Below are 25,353 nucleotides of genomic sequence, written 5' to 3'. Positions count from 1 at the left end.
ATAATTAACTTTAAAAATTTTTAACGTTTGAGTCGTCGTTGCGCGAACGGCTGTTTATCAGCAGTTCGGATGTTAGTTTCCGAATCTGGTATTCTAAATGGTATGTAGAGTATCCGCTTGAAACGTGTTGAATAATTAAAATCGGTATAAAAAGTTTAAAAAGCGTTTGGAATTAGACCTAAATATGTGTGGAACTTACCATGAAGGTATAATACGGGTCACGATAAGTCTATTCCAAATTGACTATATCTATACTTATTCTTTATATAGTTATTTTATTACAAAATTTTTAGCAAGCGATAGAAAATAGAAATCTGTCAAATCTTTGTTTTGAATTAAAAGTTAATATTCAACACTTTATAACTTTTTATTGTAAAATTGTAAACTTCTATAAAAAAAGGGGTAGAGATCTATACATTTTTTTCTTTATTAGGTTTCTATTATGTTTTTATTAAAATTTTTTTCAGAACATCCCTAATGTATTAGGACCATCGCCCCGTTCATAAATTTGGAAGAAAATAAAAAATTTTTTCCTATAAGAAAAAAAAGTTGTTGCTTTAATTTGTGTTAAACACGCAGACTTAACTAACTCCCTAAACACATTAATAACAGAAGTATCTCTATCGTGACATATACGCGAAAAATTTCTGCAACTGTTTTGATGTTTATCGAAATTAGGAACACTAATCTAGTAGAGTTACCCCACAATAATGGACCACTTAACCTTATAATTTAAATATATTTTTAAAGGACATTTAAGAAGAATATTTTATTTTGTAAAAAAAATATCTGTACTATAAAATGTTTACTTTAAATGTGTAAACATTTCAAAACGATTTTCCTAACACAAATAAGTAAAAAAAACTTTTAGAAATATGTTATAAAAAACACAACTATGGTTCATGAACAATAGTGACAAATAAGTAAAAAAAACATTTAGCAATATGTTATAAAAAACAGAACTATCGTTCATGAACAATAGTGACTACAATTAAAGATCAAAATGTGTAAACAAATATTTTAGGCTGTGTTTCAGTTTTAATCTGTAATGCAGTGAAAAGTTAGTTTTTAGCAAATTTCTTCTTATATTCAGATTTTGATTTTTTTTTCATTTTTTCTGTCTTTTCATGTACTTTTTAAAGTTTTGATGCTACTTATATATTGCGAATATTGCGATCCTGTATTTCTTCTTCCTTTAGTTTTTTATTTGCTTTAATAAGCATTTCAGCCACTTATCTTCTACTCGTTGCAACAGTTGGAACATGTTCAGACATGTTCAGATTTACTCTCTCGTGAATTTTTATTTGGCGTTTCTCCTGGCCAAACAAAGCAGTCCAACATGTGATCAAAACTTTCCGGTTTTAAATTTTTTTTGGCTTCCAAACGTATTTGCTGAAATATTTTGTGACAATGTGTCTATTTATCACATTCTTTTCTGATATAAACGTTTTTGAACTCCACTGGTTAAGTATGCAGTGGTTCCTCACTTTTGTCTTTTACAGACTTTCGTAGATTGAAAAGCGCTGTCTCCGTAATATGTTCATACCCTAAAATTTTCAATTGCTGTGAGGTTAAATCTGACTCAAGTAACTGCACTTTATTGCAAAATGGGGTCCTAGGAACATTGGGGACAATGCCTGTAGCTTCTATTACCATTTATCCTTTATGACTATAGGCTGGAAGAAGTGTCAAATCTATTGCATTTAAAGTTGATATCAGAAGTCGTCCTAAATTTTGTTTTTGAACTCTTGCTTGTGGTCCAAAATCTTATAACACTCCAAAACTTTGTACAAACTTTTTTAAATTGTCCGAAAGAATACGATCCAGTGCCTGATGGATTCTGGTTGCACAGGATTATGGTTGCGTTCTTTAGAAGAGAGATAAGAATTAAACTATTTAGCTTGCAATGTTTGGCGATCTCCGTGTTTTAATGACCATCAAGTTAAATTATGACGGGTCTTTTAACATTTTTTTTGTCAAGCCATTTGACAAAAACAATATTAAAAGATTCCATGTAAACACCATCATTCTGATGGTGTATATATGGTCTTATAAATGACCACGTATACACCATCAGAATGGGTTGAAGAAATCTCCGATGAGGGCTAGCAAGCCTCTAAAATATTTTATGAGTATTTTTCAAATGGCTTTGTTCAAATTCTTCAAATAATGAAAGATATATCTTTCATTATTTGACGTTTAGGATAATTTATCATTGGGGAAATCAATTTTCTTAAAGCTGTAAAAAAGATTTCATTGGGGAAATCAAATTTTGTCAAAGCAGCCAAAAAGAGCTATTTACGCCTCATTTCGCAATTATTTGCAATAATGTTAACGTTTTCTTACACCGTAGCGCATAGAATCTTAAATTTTTGTTGAACAACTTTGAATCCCGATTAGTCAAAGTTCACAATTCTGTCAGGGTTGTCAGATTTATTGATGTTGATGCTTTCCTGTTTCAAATATTCTTTAACTTTTTTAAACTAATTTTTATTATCAACATCAGTGATTTTTGAACCAGGTTTTCTTATGTCGTGCAAAACACCTTGAAGTCTAACTTTTTGAGGAAAATGTTCTGAAACGTGCTTTTGACTTTTGATTTTAGCTACATAATTAAAAACAAACAAAACCAATCTTGTCTCATTAAAAGGAAAACCAAACTTTTCAAATATTGTGTCCACAATTTTCTGTTCTTCTTTGGTGGTAGTATTGATGATACCAAAAACATTTTTCACAAAGTTGAATAAAGAATTGTTAACTTTGCAGTGGTTTCTCTGATTTTTTCGGTTCGCTTTGCAATTAGAACTGCTTCAGATAGTTGTGTAAAAAAGTTTAACTCCTCCCTAAAAGCTTTTTTTGCTTGCTCAGGAAAAGTATTGAACAACTTCTCCACGCTAACTTGAGTAGGTGGCAAAGCAGTAACCACTCGGGCAACTTTTCTGACCATTTTAGGATACATAACAACTGTTTGCAGTACTGTTACTTTTGATGAGCGGTCAAATTGTTCCACTACTTTTAATGAACATGAAAAACTGTGCTGAAATTTACTGGCAGTGTTTTCTGATAGAGATGACTCTTTTTTCATGCGGGAACGCTTTGCACGGTCTTTATGGTCCAAATATTTCTTAAAATCAAATTCTTTGAATTTTGAAATTCAAATGTTGAAGATGTGGCAGTATGACCCAATTCCTCTTGTTCCTGAGAGTTCTGCAACTTGTTCATTCTTAAAGGTATTTTCAACAGAGCTTCTTTTCCGTTAGTCAGTTTTGGATTTTCAATTTATTCAAACTCGATAAGTTACTATGATCTTTAACAGATAATGGTAACTTATCGAGTTTGAATAAATTGAAGAAAAAAAATGACATTAAAAAAAAAATGGCAATAAAGAACTCATAACTTCGAGGTATTCAAAGAAGTTAATTTACAAACATTTCAGCTTTTTACAACTGTTGCATAATTGTGCAATAAATATGCACTTTTCTGTTTAAATTCGAAAAGTTGCGCATTTTACTTTTCTAGTTTACGTACATTAAATAGGACTAGACTTGACTAAGTAATAGTTTACTAAAAATATTTTTAAAAGAAGCAAAAATTAAAAATAGTTTTAAATCGTATTAAACCTTAACATATTAAAAAAAAAAAGGAGTTAAAAATATATTATACTGTTTAGAGTATTTAAGAATGATTAATTGAAAAGAGCGTATAGACCTTAAAATGTTTACCTAAAAATGTTAAGCAAAGTATAATCAAAAGTCAAATAAATGGGTAATGTGTAAACACTTAAGTGTTACAAGATAAATGGCTTTTTAGGCATCTGAGAGAAATATAGTAAAAATAGTTTTTTTACTTTTTTGGTTCGAAATTGAAATGGTGCCCGCGCATCTCACTTAAACGCCGTCCAACAACCATTTGATGCGCATTATATAACCATTATATATCTTTCGTTTTTATATATCTTATCTATCTTTCGTCCATTAGATGTTTTGTCATTTGATGCGTAGTTTGTGAGTTATTTTAGTTGCCCATCTTGCTCCTATGCTTAACTAGCCGCGCCATAGTCAATTGACTTAAATGCCCCTAGCAACTAATCAGATTACACATTTCATTTTCCAAATAAGCTGTGAAGTAAAATAAAAGCTGGAATCTAGTTGCCTGGGGTAACTGGACCATTTCTACTTTACACAGGTTTGATAAACAACTCCTTTAATGTCTAAACACTTTTTGCACAACCTCATAAGAGGTTTACAGCTGACCACATGTGCTAAATTCACAACCATAAATAGCTGCACTTCTTTAAAATGTTCTACTTGAACCGGAGGCTACATTATAGTGAATAAGAAATATATATATATAGGGACTTATCCTCTTTCAGTGTATGCATTAATAAACAAATTAAAAAGGTAACAAAGTCAAACACAAGTACTATAGTGGTCATTTCTCATCACTTTACAAAAAAATAATGCAAAGTTAATAGAATACTTATAGTCTTTCTGTTCTGCTAGGTGTTGGCACGTTTAACTTTCTACTAAGAATATGAAGCATAGTGTTAGACAGTGTAAGTCATGAAGTTATCTAGTATAAAGGATGGTAGCAAGCTGGGACTTAAAGTTTTGCAACAATTTTAGTTTGATACTTATGCTTTAGACTGACAGAACATAAAATATTTTAATGATAACATATATAAAATTAATATGAAAGTTATGAAACTTTGAAAGATTTTTTTTAAGTTGGAGTCGGAGTTGGTATAATTTTTCCGACTCTGACTCCGGCTTCGACTCCAGCCAAAATGAGCTCCGACTCCAACTCCGATTCCACAGCCCTGGAAAAATCACATAAATTGATTAAAGTTTTATCGTAAAATTAAATCACTATATTAGGTTTTCCAGGCCAAATAATTGAAATACTAGTTAAACATATCTTTAAAATAATATTTCTGCCCTTTATTACCATTTATAACAAATGATTCAAGCAAAAAAACACGTAATTAAAAGTTTTGCTTATTTAGCAAAATAAGAGCAATTATGTTTGAGTTGCTGCATTTTGAAAGCTCGTATTATTTTATGCGGTTTTCTTCTCTTTTCAAGCGATATCAATGACTGTTAGTGCATTCTAAATGTTTTCATTCCCTAATTAATAATAAAAAAAATTTGAGTGGATTGAAATTAGTTTAACAAGCAAAATTTACAAAGAAAAGTGAGAATGATCTATTTTTGTGGGCAATCCATATTTATGGGATAACTGAAGTACAGAAATTAAAATAGAAGAAAATATTTTTTTAAAAACTCATTTTTATATCATTAAAATTATAGTAGACTCCTAGTTTTTTTTTGAATTGTAAAAAAAAACTTTAATATCTACATCTAATGTTTGTTTAAAATGATTCATTATCAATTATTAATAATTGATTGAACAATATATTGTTCAAACCAACGCTTTGATCACTCCCTTTCAACGCATTTTTACAATGAAATCATAAAAGAAACTCAATAAAAACATCTTTATACCAACTTTATAAAACAAAATATTGTTATTCAGTTATTGCATTTTATCTATTGACTTGATTTACGCACGTTCATTGGGCACAAGACAGCTACTTTGTGTTCTTGTCATGCTTATTTTATTTCATAAATTTTAGTTTTTTTTAAATATCCTGTTAAAATATAAGTACTATTGATGGATCAAAAAGAAAATTATCATAAAAAATGCTTTACCAAATGATATATCAAAGTTTCATGAAAACAGTCATAAAAGGGTTTACATTTTTAAAGAAACAACTGCTATACTTTCAGACTGAAGCTCAATTAGAAATATTCTTGGCTTATTCTTTGTTAATAAGCTGTCGAACAAAGAAGTTGTATAGGATCTTTAACATATAAATGAAGATTTTAATTTTGTTATGAGATTTATTTTACCTGAAGACATAGTTATGCTTCTTGAATGTCTAGAATGTGAAGATTTTGTAAATTTTTATTTTAAATCTTCAAAAAAAGTAAGCTTAGGTATTGGACTAAAAATCTTGTTACAATGGTTGTTAATTAGAAACTGTTTATTTATTTATCTACTACTATTGCTAAAAAGAACTCTAAAGCAAAAAAAAAAAAAAGATTTAGTTAAACATAAGTGTGTTTAGCATAAACCACTTGACATAAACCCTAATGATGTAGCATTTCGTGAAATAGGTAAAAGGTTGCCATCAGTTTTGTATGCGCACCAAAAGGTTTATGGTACAAATTTCAGTCGAAAAAACTGGCTGCAAAAATGACATTGTTAAGTATTTTCATTGCAGCTGCTGTCTACATTTTCAAACCAATATTTATAGTCATTTCTTTTGATAAATTTCCTTAAAAAAGTTTATTTGGAAAACAATAGAGTTTTAATGAATCGTTAAATCAAATTATATGCCTAATCAATATACATGTCAAAGAAGCTCCTCAAAGTGTATTAAAGTAGGATTAGCTGTTCGATGATAAGCAAAAAGTTTAGAATAACTTTTTTAACGTGTTTGGAATGATATTTAGAAATAATAGACAATATTGAAGTTTACGTAGAGACACCAAAAAAGTCTCTAAAGCAGAAAAGCATTGTAATCATAAAACAAAATCAAGAAAAAAAATAATGATAGTAATGCATAATAGTTTTTGTGATTGAAATAAAACATAAGTCAGAGTAATGTAACAAAATAAAGTATTTTGAGCTTTATTTCTTTTCTTTTCGTTTTAGCTTGCATTTTTCTCAAAGCCATGTTTTATTGGGCTGGCGACGGAGATATTTTCAAAACTAATTATCAAATTAGTTTGAAATAGGGCCCACTGATTTTTTTTAGTATTTGCAAAATACACCAGAATAGTCTTTACAGCTTCTCTCATTTTGTATTTTTTTTTTAATTTTTTGCCCTTAAATGCCCCATTTCTGCACAAATTTACAAAAATCCTAATATTTTATCAAGTTTTAAACCTAACTTAAATCTTAAAGTATAAAACAGGCATGCATAGTTAAGCAACAGAGAACTCTCTGATTTTAATATATGCTTATTTTTTTTATCTGTGAGTTCATTAATACTCTTAAGTATCAGTGTATTGTTTCTTTTATCAGTACATTTGTTCATTCAGGTACATTTTATTATCGATAAGTTAGCTGCGTAGAAGAGAGACAGTTGGGTAGCTGTGGAACATAATAGCGAATTGTTCCTTGGTATAGTTATAAAGGTAAATTTTTTTATTTAGTGTCTTCTGAAATACAACGTTTAAACATTGTTTTATTCAAATGTAGTTATTCAATTTAATATTTCGTTTCACTGTTCAGATTAATGAAAATAACATAAGTGCTTCGTGCATGGAATGCGTTGCAACATGTGATAGAAACTGTTTCAAATGGCCAGTTACAGAGCAAATTCTTAACTACGAGGAAGATCGTACTTTATGTCTATTTGCGCCACCTATTCCAATGAACCCAAGATCATTTTTCACTGTATCTGTAAGCAACTTTGATAAAGCTAATTTTGTCTTGAATACTTCTTTATGGGAAATAAGTAGAATATTTTGATTCAATTTATTTAAAAAAAAAGAAATCCTAATTGAAAAAGCTACAGAAAATGTAATTGCAAACAAAAAAACAATTGTGATATGAGTAAAAGTTGTTTATCAAAAAATGTGGTATATAAATGTGTTATTTACTCTAAGAATGTACATTCATTGATAAACAATATATTGGCATAACATTAGGTGAATTGAAAAAACGTTTTGCTAATCATAAGCAATCTTTTTAAAAATAAAAAGTACTCAAAAGACACCATGCTGTCAAAATATATATGAGAGTTAAAAGATAGAAATATTGATGATTTTATACTGAATTGGTCCATCCTTAAAACAGCGCCTGCATATAACAATATTTCCAAAAAATGTATACTGTGCCTGCAAGGAAAATTTGCACGAAATAAGTTTCTCCTAAAATACTTTAAAAATAAATGGGCTCAAATAATAGTCACATTAAATTCCTCTTGAAAAAAATTTTATAAAAAAGCATAAGTAATCGTTTCCAAAGAATTTTTTTTATAATAGTGTCAGCAAGTTCCACAAATGTGTGAAAATTTACAGTAGTTAAGGCATTTGCGACTTCCTGTCATTTAATTTTTGGTATAAATTGAAGTTTTATTAATTAGATCATTCATTTCTGATCAGTCTTTATTAATGAAACACAGTGTTAAATAAGAAAAAAAATTTCGTTAAGTGATATATATATATATATATATATATATATATATATATATATATATATATATATATATATATATATATATATATATATATATATATATATATATTCGTTAAGTGATATATATATATATATATATATATATATATATATATATATATATATATATATATATATATAAGGCACACAATATAACTTGGTAATATTGTGTGCCTTATGGTTAAAGTGTAACAATTAAATCAAAAGCTCTCAAATAATCTTGATATGGTGTAGTATTGTTGTAAAACATATTGTATTTATGTACAAATAAATTTTTAGTTAATTACATATTTAACAATTGGTGAATATATAAGAGTTATGTAAGTTCAAAAATTTTATTACGCAAAGACTAGCAAATGGAGGTTTAAACAGCCTAAACATATACATTTCTACGTTTAATAAAAAATAAAAAAAAAAAGGAAAAACGTTTAGTAAACTTTCGTGTTCGTTATTACGTGTTTTAGGTGAACGTTTAAAAGCTATCAAAATAACGTTTGCAGTGAACGTTTACTTGACGTTTACTGTTTGTTATTTAAACCTTTGTATTGAACGTTTAAGAGCTGTAAATTGGAGTTCATAAATGTTGGTTCATGTAACGTTTTTAGCTAACGTTACGCAAACTTAAATGAACGATATGGCAATGCTTTTTGAATATTAATTATTAGTTGGGACATTAATTCGATCTCAATTTAAGAATAAAAATTTGAATTGCATTTTTATTTTAAAATGAAATAGTTGTTCTGTAATTATAATATCATAGTTTCTGATATTATGGTTTATCCTCCTCCGGCTAATTGCCATACAGAGTTCAGCTCACTAAAGAGCATCATAACCCGCTTCGAAGACCAAGACTAAGTGATTTTGAAAAGAACGAAGGATAGCTTAGAGAAAGCGGACAGATATTGCACTAGATGTTAGAATGTGCAGTTATATCATATTGATCATGGTTTCTTATTTTCAATTTTAAATAATCCCTATTATAATTGCATAGCATTGATCTGAGTTATTGCCAAAAAATAAAAACTTTATAATTATTTTTAATCAAAAGTTATCTTTGCAAAATTGATATTTTTTATCTTTGAATCTTTTTTTTCAATTTCTAGCCAAATAACAGCATCAGGCATGTAACTAATCCGCAAAAAGGCTATATTTCAGGTAGCTAATAATATTGATGCAATACTGGCGCGATTTTGGAAAATGCTGTTTAGCAAATGCGACATTGCATCAATATTTGCATTATGTTGACATGCTTGTATTGGCAAAGAATAGTTAATATATATATATATATATATATATATATATATATATATATATATATATATATATATATATATATATATATATATATATATATATATATATATTGGCATTATACTGCCCTGCCAATCAAGAATACCCTAACTGCAGAAAGATTGTTTTGGAGAACTTGCCTAAAACTACTTAATGTTTGGCTAAGTAAGTTAAAATATTCTATTTGACTTTAAGACCAATTATCTTTAATAGAAGGCTTTCTTATTATTGGCCTATATTAAAACATTTATACGCATGCGTACAGTTACTGTGTTCTTTCTTATCAGGGTAGTACAGCTTTTAGGTGGTACTACCCTACATTTTTTTTTTCAAAATTTGATATTTGTCTTAAAATTTCAATTTTTTTTATATAGTAGTTAACAAACTAAAAATATAAAAAATAATTAAAAAAAAAATTGTGGTCAAAAGATGCTGAGTCTAGCATAAAAAAGCAAAATTGTGTTACAAGAACATAATAACTAGAGTAATATTTGAGATTTAAGCTTCAAATTTTCTAAGCATATACCTAAATAGTTGATCGAAGACCTTGAGTAAAATTTTAAAAAAATATTGGGCTAAACTAAAATGGCAAGTATAGAGCTGCAATGGACATTAAAAATGGTCCATAAGATATGTAAAATAGAGGACTCCGACCGAAATGAAAAATTTTTTCTAATGTATTCTAATACCAGCCCTTTCTACAATATCAATGAATAAACTGTGAAAGTTTCAAATAAAAAGATTTAATAGTTTTTGAGATATTCGTATTCAAGTTTTAGAAATATTCGCTCTAAAATTCTGTTGACAAAAAAAACATGCGCTCAAAAAGTCTCGAGATGTTCACAATAATGTTTTACAATGGAATAGAGAAAATGCTTTTGTGGAATAGGTAAAACTTAAATTTATTATTATTACTTATTATATCATTTTTACGAATTTATAAATTTATTTGTTCTTTTTACGGTATTTACGAAGTTATTTTTTCTTTTTCTGAAGTTATGAAGTTTTTTTTTTTAAAGATTTTTATGCACAATATTGTACTTAAGTACATTGTTATAATAGTCGTTACTGATTTTTTATGGCATTTTTACAATATTTGTGTTTGTTTGTATTGTCCATGCAGTATATTGTGTAGATTTCAATTAGTTTATTTATAAAATACTGTGTGCGATCAACTATAAATAAAGTTTTAAATTAAAATAAAAAAAGAAATGTTATGATGTCGTAGATCTCTTAATATGAGAACATTATGGTTAATTATTATACCAAATTGCTGACTGAGTTAGTTCCAATCAAATAAAACAAATCACAAACTCTGCAGTGGCGCAAGGTTAAGATTAATTATTACAAAACCATTATGTCTGATGTTCAATGCCGACTTTAGTTAGATTATGGTGAGGAAGAAGTTGTAAACTTCATAGCTAAAATGAAAAAGCTACATGACAAGTAAAAGTCCTGCTGCTTTAATTTACTTAAGAATTCTATAATGTAAACGATTTTCTAAAAAAGCAAAATAAAATATTGTTGATTTTAATATTATTTACAAAAGCTATTTAATTATTGCTACAATCATTTTCATGTTGTTATAGTATAGTATTTCTTGGTACTTTTAATAATTTTTACGTTGTTATTCATATAGTATCATATCATATTTATATATACATTGAATTTTTTAAAAGATTAAAGGAAGACTTATTTAATTCCATTATTATCATCCTCACACAAGGAATTTCAAATTTACAAATTTTTTTTATGTTAACAGTTTTTGTAGATTTAAATCTACAACAAATTGTTTGCAAAAAAATTTTCTACTTTCGACATTCCATGTGTGAGGATGAAATAATTGAATTGAACAATGGATGAAACAATTGAATTCAATAATTGATTAAATGAAAAGAAACAATTGTTTCTTTAAATATGTAGTTTACTTTTTTTGTTGAAACAGAAACATTGTTACATGAAAACCCTAACAGAGAGTGAGCACATTTTCATTTTTTATTTTATGTCGTTCAACTTCTTAAAGCCGATTGGGCCCTTACAGTTAAAAAAGCTTCTTCATCGTGGTTACAACTCCTTAACTCTGAAACAGGAACCTTGAAAAACAAGACCGCTGCCTCGAGAAACAAATTGATGTACATTTGACTTACCTACTTACTTTTTCAGGTCTTGATTTTTTATTAAAAGTAATTGTATTATAAATTATAACCTCCATTATGATTTATACTTTATTTTTAATGCCATAAAAAAGAAACACTCTACAAGTGATCTTAAACTATTTAGCAAATTTTTTAAAATATTTTCACAAAATTTTTTTTTTTAAATATTTTGATTTGAATTTTAATTTCAGTTACAGTTCATTTATTTGTATATGTGTTTGTGTTTTCTCCCTGTTTTCCCGGTCCTTACTATGTCTGATGGTCCTTGGCCTCCCTATAAATCAAAATACTCGAATAAAACATACAAAATATTACAAATAATTAATAAATTAATGCAAATTAATAATAACTAATTATTGTTAATATGCATCAATTTTGCAAAGACAATAAAATAAATATGGTTATTTCTACAATTAAAATATAAAATGTTTAATAAAATATACAAAGACATCCTAAACCAGTCTTAAATTTTTATTTATTAGTAGTATAGTAAATTAGCGTGAGTAAGAGATTGAAAAATAAATTAATACAAAAAAAAATTTCACTTTTTTTTTATCGAGCCGTGCGTATATATTTTATATAAGTCCAGGGCACTGGAGAGGATAAAATTGTGTTGGTGCAAAATTATATTTTGGTTCCCCCTCCTAATGATGAATAATTTATTTAGACATTGAGAACGAAATAACTATTATAATAATGAGCACTTTTTTTCTCTTTTTTTTAGGTGGTGCAAAAAGTCCTTACGGTCATTTCACACAGCACCGCGTATGATCATTTAATCGGGAGTTCACGCCTCCTTTCTAATTAGTGTCGCAAAACTTGCCCAGAGGTATGGTTTGAACCACGGATCCTTTGTTTGTGAGCCAAGTGCGCTACCACTGCGCCACGGCTGCTCTATAAGATTGGCCTATAAGTAGCCAGTGCTTCCAACCAGAGAGTTTCAGAAATATTTTTTGGGGCTGAAGATTTTATTATTTAAAATATTATTATTTCTTCGCAAACATTATACTTCAGTTTTTTATATTTATAAAAAATATATAGTGAAATTTAAAATAGAGAATCAGCTTTAAATACGGTAAAATGAACTAATCTAAAAAATTTCTCATTTTCCATTAAAATATTATTTTAGAATTTTTTTTTGTATAAAATTTATATTACAATCAAATAAACTATATAATATTTTATTATAAAACTGAAATTATTTTTATTGCCTTTTAACTTTGTGTTAAAGGATATATTCTTTAAACAATAAAAAACAAATCGTATTTGGTTACCGTAACCATAAATCCATTTTGGCATGGAAATAATGTGCAGAAAATAAAGTGATGCGACGCGGCATTTTAGAATTACTATATTTTTAAAATCTTGCATAGGGATTTATTTTTTAAACGTGTCAAATAAATTGATGGACGGATCGCAAGGTCAAAGATATGGAAATATGCATGCACATTATTTGAAAATTCCTATACCTTTTACCAAAAAAATATGCGATTAACTTGTTCTCTAACTCATTTTCGCTCTACTATAAAGGCCCCATCTATGTCTCCCCCCTCAGGCCCCTCATTGCAAGTCCAACCCTGGTGTGTGAATAAATAAAGGAATTAGTGATGAAACAAACTTGTCTTCTTCTAATCCTTCTTTATACAAAGTTAATAAATATTACACGAACAGCATAAATAAATTAAAAATAGAAATAGCTAAAAAATTGCATTCGCTTTCTTATTCCTAAAATATATCTTATATTTAAAATCTTTATAAAAATATTTAAAAAACGCTGTATTTAAGTTTTTTTTACATTTAAAGAGAAAACTTGATTTTTAACTTGAATTGTTTCGTTGAATCGTTTCTCCATATTATGAAAAATATAGTCTTTCATTTTCAAATGCCAAATTTCAAGGCAACACGCAAACATTTGGCTTCAAAAGTTTGCATTTGCCTATTTTTATATTATTGCCTGTATTATTGCCTAATCCTAATCTTCTGTTTAATACCAAGTTGTATACATTTTAAAAATTGACAAAGGTTTGATAATATGTATGTTAAAGGTTTAATGATATGTAAAACGTCATAACATCTTCTTAAACTGGTTGATTTTAACAATTTTTAAAAATTTAAAATGCTTTAATATCTCATATTAAAATGAGGTATTAAAGCTTTTTAAGTTTATATATAATTTTAGCACTTGATTAATTAAAAACTTTCGTGTCACAAATGTTACAATTAGCAACCATTTTTTGTTTTGTATTTTTGACTCTGTGGCTCTCCTCAGCTTAGCCTTGTTTTAAGAGAGGATCTATCATTAATATGGAACATACTTTATATTTGTACTACTGAACAAGTCTCGTAATACGTTAATATATCGGGTAAATATATCCATGTAGTTGTTGAAGTTAAAAATAAAAAGTTGTTTCAAAGTTTCTCTATATTACTTTAACATTAAGCAAGCATTGAATTACTTTGAAATTCTTAATTTGTTTACCTTAAAATCCTGTACATCAGTCAGCATATCTTTCACAGCTTCCGTAACTAGAAAATCCCAATCTTTAAAATAATTGCAGCATGCTTGATATTCTGGTGATGATTGTAAATGTTTTAGCGTTAGCTTTTCTTTTCTATGAGACCATATATAGCGGGTAAGGTCGGCAATGCACGGATTTTTTATTCGAGCCAACGGTGTGTATAAGTTACCATAAAAGTCTTTGTTGAAAAATACATCAACTTCGTCAATTAATAAAATCATGGGTCTCGTTGGCTTTTTGTGGGTTAAAATTGTTTCAGTGAGTTTATTAGAAACTAAATCAGCTACACGATTACGAATGTTACAGTTTTGGTTTATAACATCTTCGCATACGGTATTAAAGGTGGCATAACGAATATGACTCGTCAATCCTAAAGAGCTAAACAATGGAAGAAATGACTTGTAGTCACGTGAGCTTAAGTACTCGCTGTAGCAAGCGCAACTGACATCAAAGCCAATAAGACTTAAAACACAAGATACAACGGCTAAAATTAATGACTTTCCTTCACCTGTTCCAACTTGCACCAAATTGTTCTGAAGCTTGTCATTGCTAACATATAATTTTTCGTTAGAAACAACGCTTTTAAAAGTGTCAATAATGCCTTTAACTTGCTTAATTTCCATATAGCCAAATCCTAACATTCGAAAAATAGATATTACCTGACTTGGGTGCGGTGTCAGCAAGTAAGAATCTTGATTTTCAATGCCTTCCATTTCATTATAATACTCGGCATTTTGCAATGTCCACAATGCAAATATGCTTGCAACAAGTATGCTCATTTTTTTTCTATCGTTTTCATCCCAAATATTTTTTTCAAACATATTTTCAGCCATTTGATCTCCATTATTTTTAATAAACCTTACCAATTCATTCAATACACCTTTTTCCTTTATTTTCATGATGTATTTTTTAACCGTTTGCTGATAACTTTTTAAATAAAGGTTGTAAACATATTTGAGCCTTTGCATACTTTCATCATTAATATTATCGCCTTCAAGTTTATTTAAAACATAGTCTATTCCATGATACTTGGTGCTCTGATTAAAAATTGATATAATTTGTCCTTTAAAAACTGCGTGTTCCGCGATAATATTAAAGCCAACTCCACTAGGATCCTGTTCCAACGCTATGCCTAACTTTGCGATCTCTATTTTGCAATAATTTGCATGCGAATTCTTGTATATTTTAAAAACCTTATCTAGTTTTTCATTTATTCTTTTGCTGCATTCAGGTAAATTATTAGCAAATGTTTTAATTTTTATTAACCACTGAGCTTTTTCATAAACATCGCTTTCAGATCTCTCAGCCATTTTGAAATGATAGTCCAGGGTGCTTTCTAATTTCACGTTGATTTCTTCCACTATTGTAGAGAATTTAAAATTTAGTCCCACTAACTTTGAGTGCATATCAAACGACTTGATATTTTCTAAGTTAAGTCGAAACAAATCAAATTCTCGCAAAGTCTTTTCAGAAGTATCCTCGCTAAATATATTTTTAGTGGATTCGGATAGTTTATTAAAAAAATCCGTTAAAAAAGGAAAAATTTCGTTTTCGTATGAGTTTGGATTAAATATATCATAGATGATATGATTTTTCAGCTCCTTTGAATGACATAGAAATGAAATATGTTTAACAAATTCTTGGTAAAAGAGATCTCGTTCGTTGTTATACGCTTTGAGAATCTCGATTTTAAATATTTGAAGTTTATAAGTTTTGAGCTTTACTGATAGTGTTTCCGTCATTTCATTGTAGCAGTTGCAGGACTCAATCTTTGACATAATATTTCTAACAAAAAAATTTTCTGTGTTTGTTTTTGAGTTATTTATAGCATCTAAAAGAAAGCTCCATTTTTGACATACTGTCATTGAATCATTTATCTTTGAAATGCTTAGCTCCTCAAGGGAACTTTGAAACTTTTTTTGATTATCAAGAAAAAAATCAGCAATACTTTCATATGATTTGCTCAACCCAGATAAAATATGGTCAATTAATCTATTTAAATTTGTCAACCTTGGAAAACTTTGATGCTTCAGTTTTTTTAAATCAATAAAATAATTTAAATTGCGAAAATTTTTTAATGTAAACTCAATGTCACTGTTACATGAAATATAGAAAAAATTTGAACAAATACTATTAAATTTATTCGACAAATTGCATTCAATAGTTGAGAATATACTATTTATATCAATAAAAGTTTCGCCAAAAACTTGTATAAACTCCAAATATCTATTAAACATTTTTAACGCTTTAGAAATATCATTTTCATCAAAATATTTTGTTAAATCACGGTTGCATTCCTCAACCTGGTCAATCACAATGTTTTGAATCAAACGGATGTACTCTTCCATACCATTATCCTTACATTTTTCCATAAATTTATAAACTAATTTGACGTCCGAAGCGTTTTTAATTCTATTAAAATCATCTTGGTAAATTTTATTTTCTTGGTCTATCTGGTTTTTAATTTTTTCTCTTTCGGATTCTACCCAAGGTTTTATACAGTCTGGTAATGAATAAAGTGTTGCTTTGATAAAATCTATCCTCTCCGCACGCTCATCCGGTTTTGCATTTTTAATACTTACAAAAACATATTCCATTTGAATCTTAATTGCTTTTTTAATTTTACTTGATAATTCAACATATTTTTCGTTGCTAGTATGTTTGATTAGTTTGTCTAACTCATCAAGTACTGATTTTGGTTGGTTCTGATAATAATCGTTTACTGACATCTTTACAAACTTTTCTGTAATTGCGTTTATTCTATCTTCAAGGTTTTCCTGTATGGCTTCTATGCTGTTGCTTATTTCAACAGAATCGCAATAGTTTTCAAGCAAGTTGTGTATGTCGTATAAATGTTCTCTTTCTACCTCGGCTTCATAAAAACTGTTATTGTTAATATGAAACATTATTTTGTCTATGAACTTTAATATTTTTTTGCAAATTGTCTCGTGAACAAATTTCAAACAATTGTTTAGCTCCTTATCAGTGTTTTGATCTATGTAGCTATTCAATTTAAACTTTTCTTCAAGTTCAAGATTGCTGTACAAATTTATCTTAGCGCTGTCTAGCCTAAGCAACTGTTTATGTATTTTCTTAACCTCGTTTTTATCCAGACTGTTTCCCAGTGCTCTCAGATGGTATTTAGTTTTAGTTATTATTTTTTTTACTGAGTTAGCCAAGCTAGTTTTTATTTTATAAATTGTATTACATGATAAAACTTTTTCATCAACTCCAAAAAGTTTCATTGCAACTTCATTAAATTTATAGTTTTCCATGAATTCCATTATATTTTTTTCAAAATCATTAAACGCTTTTATTCTGTTTTGGTTGTAGTCGGAATACAGTTGACAAAACTTGACATTTTCTGCATATTTGTCTAGTTGAATGAAAGCTTTAACAATTTCAGTTTTTAAAGATTCATTGATATTAGGTTGATCTAAAATTAAGTGATAGTTCGACAGTCTATCAACTATATCTTTTTTGATGTGCTGACTTTGCATCAAACGGTTCAACAGTGTATAGTTTTGAATTTCATTGCATTCCTCAAGTCTAAATTTAATTCTCTGTGTTAATCCATGCGCCAAAAAAGAGTTTGCCAAATTAAGTGTTTGTATTTTATTTAAACAGCTATTCGTTTCAAAGGTAATAAACATTTTATATTTATTTAAAAAAATTTCTGATTCTAATTTAATGCTAGTTGTTTTATTGTTAATGAACTTTATTGAAATACACGAGTTTAAGTAGTTTAACGCAGCCTCAGCTTTGCTGCAGTCAAGCCTTTTAAAAAGGAATTCAATTCCATTTAGTTCGGCATCATCTATTTTGTTTTCAAGCTCATTGATTCTGTTGTTTAAGTTTTCAATGTTTTTGTACTTTGTTTTTGAAATATACTCATTAGCTTCGTTTGATGTCAAATTTTGACTTGATATCTCATTAAACTTTAATTTTACAGTCTCAAGATGTTCAATTTGATGCATACTTTTCTCAATTATACTTTTTAACTCACTAATTTTATTTTCATTTTCTTTTTCTTTATTAAAAATATCCTCAACGCTTTTAAAGTTATGTGAATGTAAAACCTTTTTACTTTTTTTGCGTTTAGGTTCCTTTAAACTTGCGCTGTATTCATTTAAAACGCTAGTAAATTGATCTTGTTTTGATTTGCACAGTTCCATATTTTTTTCAGTTTCATTAATACTGTTTGTAAGCTCCATAATTTTCTCATCCACCTTTTCTATTGAAGTGAACTGCTCACTTTTCAAGTATAAAATATTAGGTTGCATTAACTGATATTCGTTTTTAATAGTTATTAGTTTTGCTTTTCTGTTTTTTAAATGATTCACACTTTGTTTATCTAAGCAAAAAGTATTTTTAATATCCTCGAAACTTTTTGCAACCGAATTGTTAAAATATTCAGAGGATTGATCACAATGTTTTTGAATCTCTGGAATAATATTCTGAAATTTTTTTAATCCGTTAAGCTGCTGCAGTATTTTATTTACTTTTTCAAGCTCTGAATAACTCTCCAAATCCAAATTTGTTTCAACTAAAGTCTCGAATAAAATAAAAGCCCTGTCAGTTAGATTGTTTTGAATGTTTTTAATGATACTTTCATAATAGCCAGATTTATGATTCAACCACTCAGCATCTATAAGATTTTTGAGATTTGAATATATCTTGTTGTAGTCAACAACACCATTACTATTATTGTTATTATTTAGTAGCTTTTCTGTATCATCACTTAAACTTTTCATGTAAGCAGTTATGCTCTGATTGGTTGAATAGTATGCTTCAGCGGTCCGTTGCTCAACGCTTCCAATTCGGCGTACCAATTGCATTTGTTTACAAACTGCTTCCATTTCTTTAAACTTCTCATTTTTAAAGAGATAGTTAATTTTGTTGTTTAAATTCTCATAAAATTGAAGTATTTTGCCAAGAAAGGTTTCGCAGTGTTTGTTAATTTCTTCTTTGGTAATATGTTCGCATAACAAATTAATGTGTTTAGCGTTCTCTAACACTTGCAGACAATCATTTATTGCAGACAAATCTTCATCAGTTAAATATTGCTGTGCTAAAGAATGCTCACAACTTTCCGACAACTTTTTTAATTTTGAAACAACCAACATTTTGAGTTTTTCGTAAACAGAGGTAATTTGCATTTTTAGATTTTCATGACCTTCAAGTTTTATACATATTATCTTAGAACGTTGAAGGACATTTGCCGATCGGTTGAAATCATTATTTTCCAAAAAGCTTTCAAGACTTGCTTGAATCATGTATACCTGAGAAGTTAAAAAGTATTAATATTCAAAACTGCAGTAAAGAAAATCTTAACAAAATTATTCGGAATTTTAAATTTTTCAAAAAACTTCAAAGTTTAACTGATTTTTAGGCTTAAAAGGTTTGAGTGAACAGTGAAAAAGTAAAAAACATATTAAATACAAAAGCGACAAAAATAGAAACAACAAAATTACAACAGTATAAATATATAACAAATGAAGTCTATTAACGTTTATTTCCAAATCTAAATTTATTTCCAATATATTCAGAAAGGATATTCATAACTTTGATGACAGTTATGTTTGCTGACGACACAATTTTTTTTAATCTCATAGCGACATAACGAAACTATTTTCTTGTATGGACAATGAACTAATGAAAGTTTCTCAATGGTTTAAATCAAACAAACTTTCTATGAATATTGAAAATACAAAATGTCTACTTCCAATTGAGCTTAATCCTCTTTTTATTGATGGCGTTCTAATTAAGAGAGCAACATGTACAAACTTTTCTAGGGGCTTCAATTAATGAAAATCTCACAAGGAAAATACATATCGAAAATATTACCTGCAAAATTTCGAAAAGTAAAGGCATATTAAATATAGCAAGAAGTATGTTAAGTAAACATATTTTAACTCAACTCTACCACTCATTCATTCATTGCCACATAAACTATGCGAATGCGGCTTGGGATAGTGTCAATAAGAGTGTCAATTAGAACCTCTTCATCGCCAACAGAAACATGCTGCACGTCTTATTAAGTTTAAAGACCGTTTTTTACATGCTAAGCCTCTTTTTATTGAAATGAATCATTTAAATATATTTCAACTAAATATTTTGAATGGACTGTGTTTTAATGGACTCGTACTGCTCTGGTTTCTTTTCACAATTTAAATTCCTTAAAAAAAAAAAAAATATATAATTTACGAAATATAATTTCCTTCTTCAACCAGTTTTCAGAAGCAATTCAGGCAAGAAATAAATTTCTTTTCGAGGGGCATTTCTATGGCACATTATACTTTTAAAACGTTTTGATTTCTCTCAAGACTGGAATTTTTTCGCATTTAAAAGAAAATTAAAAAATACCATTCTCTCTATTGAAAACATACTTATATATTTTTAAACTTAATTATTTTGAATAGTTTATAATGAATTTTACAAATTCTTATACAATAAATATTTATTTGATTATATAATTGTATATTTAAATTTTGTTTTGTTAAATTTATTTTCGTGTATCATGTTAATTTATTACAAATACAAATGTTTATTTATACACTTTATACCTATCAAATCTTGGCCAGAGGGCACAAGAACGTTTTGCCCTCTGGCCAAGATTTGATAGGTATAAAGTGTATAAATAAGCATTTGTATTTGTAATAAATTAATAGTCTTCTAATGGTCCCGTAAAAACGTTTTTAATTGCTTTTTTAAACGTTCCTATGAAGCAGTGAACGGACGTTTATCTAAAAACGTTATTTATTGGTTTTTATTAACTCTAAGTGAATGTTTTATCGTTTTAAACGTTTTTATAAAAACCTTTCTTTAAGTATGATTTATTTAAGTTAATAACTTATGTTATAAAGAAAAAAACCCTTTTCACAAACGAAAACTTAGGTCTAACAGCCTAGATCAGGATAAATAACTAAAAGTTTTAAACATTCTGTGTTTATTTACAATTTAAGCATACAAAAACATAATAAAGTAATTTTTATGCTATACTATTAAGAGCTCTATTCAAACAATTGCCTATCAGCTTATCGACAAATCGAATTTTGCAGTGTGTGACACTATTGTTCTTAAAAAGAAAAAAATTATAGAAATCTTTCATAAAACATTTCACTAGCATGTAAAAAATTAAATCAAAATGTAAATAATGATAATAAGAAATAAGTAATGTAAAACTTCACACAGCATATAAAAGGAACAATATAAACCACATTTATTAAAAAAATTACCTACAATTACTCTATACAATAATGCGTTTTTTTAAATGATCTATATCTATAAGTTTCAGCATTCTTAAACAATGCTATAACACATTTTGAAATAATGTCATCTAAAACATTATTAGCAGAAGCTGAAAAAGACCTTAAAAAATCATAGAATTTTCTTAGTTTGATCACATTTTACTTTATTTAGGAAAACTTTATACATAAATGTAAACAAGATTATAACAAATAAAACATTACTTTATTATTTAAAACTATTCCACTTTCATCAAACCTTGTTGTATCATCTATTTTGCCATAAAAAAATAATGAATCTTCAAACTCAGTCTTTTCCTCCAGGATTTTCACTTCAGATAACGACTTTTTTATTTCAGACATTAGGAATGGTATATCTGGTAACATGGTGTCCACAAATACTGCATATTGAAAACATATTATAAAGGAAAAAAAAATTAGAATAAAGTAAAGTATTAATGAAAAACTGGTGTAGAAAACTGAAAATTGAATAAAATACTAATGCATCTTTTTGAAAAATGAAAAAAAGTCAACATTTATTAACATACTTGTTTCACTTATAGGCTTAAAACTTGATGGCAGCTCACTGTAACATTAAAGTGCAGAAATGCTTTTCTGATAGCATTCACTTCATTGCAACCGTGGTGCAGTAGTAGCGCACTTGCCTCAGAAACAAAGGACCCGTGGTTGAAAACCCACCTCTGGGCAAGTTTTGCAACATCGATTAGGAAAGAGGCGTGAACTTCCAATCAATGCTCATTCACGATGCTCTGTGATCAGACCGTAAAGACTTCTTGGGGCACGTCAAAAAAAAATTGTAGAAGAAGTGTTAAATGTATTATTTATTAGCTTGTTAAAAATAAATACACATTTTTTTAAACTTTGTGAAAAATAATTATCTGGTTTTATTTAGCATAAAATGTTAAATAAGAACGGATGAACTTACATTTGGCAACTTTTTGCACTGTAGTATCAGGACTAGCTTCTCTAATAGTGCAAACAATTGTGATACGTTGCACTTTTCGTTCTAAAATTGATATTTAAAAAAAATACACAAGATTGCACACTCACATCTTTTATATAGACTTACATTGAAGTATTTAATTAGGAATATTACATATAAAACCAATTTTGAAAAGTTATCAGGAAGTTTACATACATAAGCTAAATTTAAAAAACAATCTCATTCTTGAAGTTTAGAATGTGAAGTCTTTGAATCACTTTATGCATTCATCTTATATCTATTTTAGTTCTTTAGTCAAGATTTAGGTTGCCAATATTTATATTTGTCATTCTTTATGAGATGAAATAAATATTTTTCTGTTTTTATGCGTGCTGTGGCATTCCAAAAGTTTTTTATAATCTATGATTGTTACCACTAAATAGAGCCTTCCGTTTAGACTTAAAAAAAAATCAAGGCCTAATATTATGTATACAAAATTATTTCTGCTAGAAGCTCTACTTATATAAATAATATAGAGAAAATGATATTAGGAGTAAAAACAAGCTAGATATGGCTTTATAGATTCATTAAAAGATTTATTTATGATATGTTTCTGACCTATATTCATTTTACTTTAGGTTTTTTATATTTGTATATATAAACATAAATTTATATATATATATATATATATATATATATATATATATATATATATATATATATTAAGTAATAACAATCATAGATTATAAAAAACTTTTGGAATGCCACAGCACGCATAAAAACAGAAAAATATTTATTTCATCTCATAAAGAATGACAAATATAAATATTGGCAACCTAAATCTTGACTAAAGAACTAAAATAGATATAAGATGAATGCATAAAGTGATTCAAAGACTTCACATTCTAAACTTCAAGAATGAGATTGTTTTTTAAATTTAGCTTATGTATGTAAACTTCCTGATAACTTTTCAAAATTGGTTTTATATGTAATATTCCTAATTAAATACTTCAATGTAAGTCTATATAAAAGATGTGAGTGTGCAATCTTGTGTATTTTTTTTAAATATCAATTTTAGAACGAAAAGTGCAACGTATCACAATTGTTTGCACTATTAGAGAAGCTAGTCCTGATACTACAGTGCAAAAAGTTGCCAAATGTAAGTTCATCCGTTCTTATTTAACATTTTATGCTAAATAAAACCAGATAATTATTTTTCACAAAGTTTAAAAAAATGTGTATTTATTTTTAACAAGCTAATAAATAATACATTTAACACTTCTTCTACAATTTTTTTTTGACGTGCCCCAAGAAGTCTTTACGGTCTGATCACAGAGCATCGTGAATGAGCATTGATTGGAAGTTCACGCCTCTTTCCTAATCGATGTTGCAAAACTTGCCCAGAGGTGGGTTTTCAACCACGGGTCCTTTGTTTCTGAGGCAAGTGCGCTACTACTGCACCACGGTTGCAATGAAGTGAATGCTATCAGAAAAGCATTTCTGCACTTTAATGTTACAGTGAGCTGCCATCAAGTTTTAAGCCTATAAGTGAAACAAGTATGTTAATAAATGTTGACTTTTTTTCATTTTTCAAAAAGATGCATTAGTATTTTATTCAATTTTCAGTTTTCTACACCAGTTTTTCATTAATACTTTACTTTATTCTAATTTTTTTTTCCTTTATAATATGTTTTCAATATGCAGTATTTGTGGACACCATGTTACCAGATATACCATTCCTAATGTCTGAAATAAAAAAGTCGTTATCTGAAGTGAAAATCCTGGAGGAAAAGACTGAGTTTGAAGATTCATTATTTTTTTATGGCAAAATAGATGATACAACAAGGTTTGATGAAAGTGGAATAGTTTTAAATAATAAAGTAATGTTTTATTTGTTATAATCTTGTTTACATTTATGTATAAAGTTTTCCTAAATAAAGTAAAATGTGATCAAACTAAGAAAATTCTATGATTTTTTAAGGTCTTTTTCAGCTTCTGCTAATAATGTTTTAGATGACATTATTTCAAAATGTGTTATAGCATTGTTTAAGAATGCTGAAACTTATAGATATAGATCATTTAAAAAAACGCATTATTGTATAGAGTAATTGTAGGTAATTTTTTTAATAAATGTGGTTTATATTGTTCCTTTTATATGCTGTGTGAAGTTTTACATTACTTATTTCTTATTATCATTATTTACATTTTGATTTAATTTTTTACATGCTAGTGAAATGTTTTATGAAAGATTTCTATAATTTTTTTCTTTTTAAGAACAATAGTGTCACACACTGCAAAATTCGATTTGTCGATAAGCTGATAGGCAATTGTTTGAATAGAGCTCTTAATAGTATAGCATAAAAATTACTTTATTATGTTTTTGTATGCTTAAATTGTAAATAAACACAGAATGTTTAAAACTTTTAGTTATTTATCCTGATCTAGGCTGTTAGACCTAAGTTTTCGTTTGTGAAAAGGGTTTTTTTCTTTATAACATAAGTTATTAACTTAAATAAATCATACTTAAAGAAAGGTTTTTATAAAAACGTTTAAAACGATAAAACATTCACTTAGAGTTAATAAAAACCAATAAATAACGTTTTTAGATAAACGTCCGTTCACTGCTTCATAGGAACGTTTAAAAAAGCAATTAAAAACGTTTTTACGGGACCATTAGAAGACTATTAATTTATTACAAATACAAATGCTTATTTATACACTTTATACCTATCAAATCTTGGCCAGAGGGCAAAACGTTCTTGTGCCCTCTGGCCAAGATTTGATAGGTATAAAGTGTATAAATAAACATTTGTATTTGTAATAAATTAACATGATACACGAAAATAAATTTAACAAAACAAAATTTAAATATACAATTATATAATCAAATAAATATTTATTGTATAAGAATTTGTAAAATTCATTATAAACTATTCAAAATAATTAAG

At 27.8% G+C, this 25,353-nt stretch overlaps 1 protein-coding gene across 2 annotated transcripts in view; it reads right to left on the bottom strand.

Annotated features, from left to right (window-relative positions):
- The window catches only part of LOC136085801 (uncharacterized), a 145,299-nt gene that overhangs the window by 47,533 nt on the left and 72,413 nt on the right, over positions 1–25,353 (bottom strand). For both annotated transcript variants that reach the window (XM_065807271.1, XM_065807270.1), the window contains exon 5: positions 14,176–19,497. In XM_065807271.1, coding sequence (XP_065663343.1) covers positions 14,176–19,497 — 5,322 coding nt within the window. The remainder of the gene's footprint in view (positions 1–14,175; positions 19,498–25,353) is intronic.

The sequence above is a fragment of the Hydra vulgaris genome, chromosome 10 (assembly GCF_038396675.1).
Source record: "Hydra vulgaris chromosome 10, alternate assembly HydraT2T_AEP".
In the NCBI taxonomy this organism is placed as follows: domain Eukaryota; kingdom Metazoa; phylum Cnidaria; class Hydrozoa; order Anthoathecata; family Hydridae; genus Hydra; species Hydra vulgaris.
Note: the sequence above shows the minus strand (reverse complement) of the source record. Positions and strands in the feature narration are given on the sequence as shown.